Below are 6,237 nucleotides of genomic sequence, written 5' to 3'. Positions count from 1 at the left end.
TCTGGGTGGACTTGAACCTCCAACCTTTTCAGTTAGCAGCTAAGTGCATTAACCATTCACATATAAAGATAAATGGTTTTACTAGATTTTAACTCATTCAAATTATTATTTAAAAAATTACATCTCCCTCAACACCTGCTCCAGCATAGAAACGATACTTTGTTCAAAAACTATCAGTGATACAATGATATTGTTTGCCTTCCCTACAGTCCCCATCTTCTGATGCTACATCCATAGAGTATGGGTCTTTTCCTGCTAAGAAAAGGACTGACCTTGCTGGTAGGGGCTGTTCCACTAGTGTGTGTTCTGGAGGGCTGACTGCTCCGGACGCTTGCTGCTTTTTTCTTGAAAATAGAAAATACTAGTTTTAATGGAAGGAAACAGCTCAACAATGTAGCCAAGTGCAAATTTTCATACCAATATAAGTATCTTCTCAAACAAAAATCAGACTAATATACTAAACATACCTAATGTGAATACACGTTAATTTTTAATAACTTTGCCTAAAGACTATATAATCATTGAAGAGAAAGAATAAGTTGAATAAATCCCAGTTGTTCAATATTCAATGATCTGGAAAATTTAAAAAATCTTCAGATGGGCAATTGTCATTTTCTACCAAAATGCAACCCCAGAAACAACATCACTCAGGTAGAGAAGCTACTTTCTCTCTTACATTGCTATGGCGGGCATAAATTGGAACAAACTCTATGGCAGGTAACTTGGCAGTATCTATCAACGATATAATCTACTTATAAAAACATATCTTAGGGAAATAATAGAGAAGTGCAAATACCCTTTTTTTTTTTTTTTTGCAAAGACATTCATCAGGGTATTATAACATCAAATGCTGAAAGTACCTACCATGAGCCATACATTATTCTAAGTGCTCCAAGTGTTTTATGTACCATGTGTAATAACTTATTTAATCTTCTCATTAACTAATACAAACCTGGTAGTATTGTTATCCTCACTTTATGGGTGATGAGACTGAGGAATAGAATGAATAAATAACTTGGCCATGGTCACTGGTAATAAGACGCAGGTGTCTGCTTTAAACCCAATTTTCTTACCAACCTCCACTGCTTCCCACAATAGCGGGTTATGTTAAAGCACAGCAATAGGATGAAATATCACACAGTTATTAAAAACTGTGCTTTAGAAGAACATTTAATTAAATGAAGTCATATTCTTCATATTTATATAAAGTCAGATCTTAAAACTGTGTATAGTTTGATCCCTCAAGTACGTATGGGGTTATTTTCTGATGATGAGGTAAAAATGATTTTAAAAAATATTCTTCTTGTGCTTTTTGTATTATATAACTTTTCTAACTGAGAAAAGAATAATAGATGAGGAGAAAAAAAAAAGGAAAGGCAAAATGCAGTAGTTGCTTTCTCCCTAAATCCTTGGTATCATATTACATCTCTTACTTATGAATACCTATATTTCAAAGAAGCAAGCAAGCTTTATAATTTCAAATGGTGATATTATGCTTCAAGGTATCATATAAAATGTGAATCATGTACTGTAAACACTGGATACATAAAGGATGGAGATGTATTAATTAGCTGATATATAACACACTAAAGAGCTCTGTGTTAAAAAAAAAAACTTAACTAAAACCCAACAATGTTGACTAGAGTAAAATTTTAAATATTCAATTGAGAAGATTTGGTTTAATTCTTTAACATTTAGAAGAAATTTGTAGCAAGATTGGTATTGCTTAATTTTTTGAAAATATCTGCCATGGAAATTTGAGCTGAAGCCTTCTTTTCCTTCAGATATATTGCCATAGCAAGCAAAAAACCTGAAACTTAACTTTCTGTCCCCAAAGTATTATCCCTACTTGTCCACTGGTGATAGCTCTCAGAGTACTTCAGGAATATCACCAAAACACCAGGGTGGAAACAGTTTATAAAATGGGCATCCAGGGGGCTTCAAAGGTATTTGTAGGGGTCTCAGGTTCCCAGGCATCATCTGTAGACCAAATTATTATTATTTTTTACTTGCATATAAGCAGCCCTGTTTTATTTTTTATTGTGCTTTAATAAATTCCATTCAGTTTCTCATACAAAAATTTATACACCCATTGTTGTGTGACCCTAGTTGCTCTCCCTATACTGTGACAGCACACTCTTCTTTTCCATCCCGGATTTCCTGTGTCCATTCAGCCAGCTCCTGTCCCTTTCTGCCTTCTCATCTCACCTCCAGACAGGAGCTGCCTATTTAGTCTCATGTATCTACTTGAGCTAAGAAGCACACTGCCCATGAGTATCACTTTATGTCCCATAGTCCAATCTAATCTTTGAAGAGTTGGCCTCAGGAATGGTTTTAGCTCTGGGCCGACAGAGAGTCTGGGGGCCATGTCTTCTGGGGTCCCTCCAGTCTCAGTCAAACCATTAAGTCTGGTCTTTTACTAGAATTTGAGTTCTGCACCCCACTTTTCTCCTGCTCCATCAGGGACTCTGTTGTGTTCCCTGTCAAGGTGGTCACTGGTGGTAGGAGGGCACCATCTAGATCTTCTGAAGACCAAATTATTTAAATAGTCTCTCCCAAACATACATATACTACCATCAACCAACGGAAGGAAAAAAAAAAGACAACTAAGTAAATATGATAAATGAAAGAGGTAATAACGTAGGTAAGATACGTAAGATGGTGAAAGAGGATGGCCAAACTTTATCCAGACCACAATTCTTTTTAAAAATATAGCTTCTGATATCCATAGTATATAATTGGATTCAAAGTCAGGGACTAGACATAGAAGAAAAAGAACTTATCCATTTCAACCTCCTCATTTCCAAATGAGGAGACGGAAGCTCAGAGAGGTTAGGTCATTTGTCTAGAATGACACAGCTGCCCTACACTCCAGCTCCTAGCATTTGGTCTCAGCTACAATTGAGGCAGGCCACATTCCAGTCCTGGGCTAACTACACCTTCCATTCACTGTGTTAAAGCTCACATCCCCTATCCTGGCTCATCTGCAAATGAATACCACTACTTATAACATGTCAGCTAGGATTTGCCCACAAGAATTAAAAACAAAACAAAACAAAAAAAACCCAACAACTTGCTTTTTGGCTGGGTTACAAAACTATTAAGTTACAAATAATAACTGTTTCAACTTAATATGACTGCTTGTTTTAATTTTTATTGCTACACCAACTGAAAGTTTGCTTTTAAAAAATGACTTAGTAATAAATCCAGTGTCTTTTAATTCACCTGAGGATCCTTCAACTTTCCTGTACGTATGACCTGTCACCCTAAAGCTTGGCTTGCCCTCTAAGCTGCCTGGATTGCTTACTCTAAACCAAAAAGACCCAAACCTGTTGCCACTGAGTCGATTCTGACTCATAGCGACCCTATAGGACACAGTAAGACTGCCCCATAGGGTTTCCAAGGAGCGGCTGGTGAATTAGAACTGCCGACCTTTTGGTTAACAGCCAAGCTCTTAACCACTGCACCACCAGGGGTCTATTTGCCTCCTCTTGACAGGATCAGTTTAGTTCAGCTGAACCTAGGTGGAATTTGTAAAAATCCTTCATTAGGTATTCATCTAACAAATATTTATTAAGCCTTTAGTCAATGTCAGGCACTGAAAACAAAGTACAAAAGCACAAATATACAGAGCACAGACTCCTTATTCTGAGGTTAGTAACCAAAGCTTCATTACAGATTGTTTTGGCTGATATATAAGACCTAGCTCCTGTTTTTCAAATGTGTCTGACTTCGTGTATTCATTTGCTCATTCATTCACTGGATAAGCATTTATTGAACCCTGCCTATGAGTCAGGTCCTATTGCAGGTAAAACCAGTTGCCAGGAATTCGACTCAGCAACTCCATGGTGATCCCATGTGTGTCAGAGTAGAACTGTGCTCCATAGCGTTTACAATGGCTGATTTTTCAGAAGTAGATTTCCAGGCCTTTCTTCCAAGGCAACTCTGAATGGACTCGAGCCTCCAAACTTTCCATAAGCAGTCAAGTACGTTAACTGTTTGCACCACCCCAGGACTCCCCTATTCTAGGTCATAGGGATATAAAGACCAGTTAGACAGATAAAGCTCCTGTTCTCTTACATTCTAGGAGTACTTAGACTCTAAATAAGTCAACAACAACAACAAACAAACAAAAAGATGATTTCAGAGAGTGAAGAGTACTATAAAGATAACAAAACAGGGTAACGTAACAGAGTGACTGGCTGAGGCCTGCTTCGGATAGGTTGGACAAAACAGATGGCCTATCGGAAGAAGTGACATTTGACTGAAACCGGAATGTTGAGAAGGACCCAATCATGTCGATGTGGGACTGGTGCGTGTGTGGTGGGGCGCAGAGGAGAGTATGTGTATTCTCGGCAGATAAAGCAGCACATGCAAAGGCCTTGGGATGGGAACAGACTTGGCAAGTTATAGGAATAGAAAGAAGCCAGTATAGCTGAATCATGCTAGACACAGGCATGTGTAGTATTCATCCTGAAACAGGATGTTGGACCAAGGTATTAGTCTGGAGTCTGATGTGAGTTCAGGCTGGCCCTCCAGTCAGGCATGTTTGGGACTGTCCATTTCTTCCAGGCCTGAGTCTGCTTGTTTGTCTTCTCTGGGCACTGTCTGGGCCCCATGAGTCCTTTCTTGCCTTCAGAAGAAAAGTTCTCAAAGTTGTCTGGCTTCATGTCACCTGCATTTACTTTTGCAAGCGTCTTCTTCACCTCCTTACCAGTCCTTAGACATCCTACCCTGGTCCTGGACCCATTTCCTACCTGGCTAGGTCTCCACAGTCACCAGCTAGTTGAGAAGGCTGGATCTGCTCTTACACAGAACAAAATTCATCTACCTACAGTAAGCAGAAACTCTCAAAACAAGTTCATCTGTGTATGATTCTGCATAACATACAGATATGCTCTCATCTCTAGAATAAAAGATTAAGAGGGTAAATGAGGATTCTAATGCCGTGATAACTTCTCATTCTGAGTTAAATGGTTTTTCTTCATTTTCAAAAATCCACATTGAGCACAGTTTTCCATGCCAACCAATCACATTCCTGTGAATATTTATGAGCACCTCCTTATTTAACTCAAGTCCTGCAGAAAGTGAAGCAACTATCAGAACAGCCTGGCCCTCATCTTATGTCTGTTCTCAGGTCTGGCTGAGTCATTTCCTCCTTGCAGTTAAGCATGTCACAGGGCCTCAGCCCTAACGATTGACAGAGACAGAAGTGTAATCCTTCACTCTTTATTTGCTTCTACTGGACTCAAACCCAGGACACTACAGAGAATGTGTGTGCTCTCTCCTGCTCGGTCATACACTTTGCTTTGACTCAACTTCCCTCTGGGCCTCATTTTCCATCTACAAAGAGGGACCAGTTATACCAACACCTTCTGACATTTTAGATTTGTGGAAATCAGAATGATTTAATCTTGCTTTATGGCTTTCTTGAATAAAAAGAGGGCACAGTACAAGGAAGAAAGAGGGAAATGAAGAGGTAGAGAAGGGAGTTACAAAATTTGACTAGAATAGTAAGGAAGTCTGTGGAATTGGCCTCAGGTTAAAAAAAACAACAACAGTTGCTGTTGAGTCAACTCCGACTCATGGCGACCCCATGTATGTCAGAGTAGAACTGTCCTCGATAGGGTTTTCAGTGGTTGATTTTTCAGAAGTAGATTGCCAGATCTTTCTTCCGAGGCACTTCTGAGTGGGCTAAAACCTCCAGCCTTTTGGTTAGCAGCCAAGCACATTAACCATTTGCATCACTAAGAGATTCCTTGGCCTTAGGTAGAATTCTTAAAATAGGTTATTTTATTATCATTATGGAGCCTTGGTGGTGCAGTGGTTAAGTGCTCGGCTGCTAATCAAAAGGTGGGCTGTTTGAATCCACCAGCTGCTGCTTGGAAACCCTATGGGGCAGTTCTACTCTGTCCTATAGCATTGTTATGAGTTAGAATCTACTCAACAGCAACTCAACTCAACCAGTACAAAATAACTGTGATTTTGGGCAGGTTATTTAACCAAGCTGTGCCTCAATTTCCTCCTCAGGAGAATGGAGTTGCTGTAAGGATTAAATGAGTGAGTATATGTGTGTGTATGTATTGCATATGTGTGTGTGTGCGTTGTGTGTAATGCCTATATTAAAGTAGTTATTATTAGCAAATGATCTCTTGTTCTCTACTACCTTTAACAAATCTACAGAAAAACAATGCTTACATAATTCTCTTTCTCTCCTATCAAATTACTTCCACTAAT

At 39.1% G+C, this 6,237-nt stretch overlaps 1 protein-coding gene across 1 annotated transcript in view; it reads right to left on the bottom strand.

Annotated features, from left to right (window-relative positions):
* CAST (calpastatin) overlaps window positions 1–6,237 on the bottom strand; it is a 119,124-nt gene that overhangs the window by 86,258 nt on the left and 26,629 nt on the right. Inside the window, 1 exon segment of the mRNA XM_023730076.1 lies at window positions 273–344. Within this exon segment, the coding sequence (XP_023585844.1) occupies window positions 273–344 (72 nt within the window).

This window comes from Trichechus manatus, unplaced genomic scaffold (genome assembly GCF_000243295.1).
Source record: "Trichechus manatus latirostris isolate Lorelei unplaced genomic scaffold, TriManLat1.0 scaffold00032, whole genome shotgun sequence".
Taxonomy (NCBI): Eukaryota; Metazoa; Chordata; class Mammalia; order Sirenia; family Trichechidae; genus Trichechus; species Trichechus manatus.
Note: the sequence above shows the minus strand (reverse complement) of the source record. Positions and strands in the feature narration are given on the sequence as shown.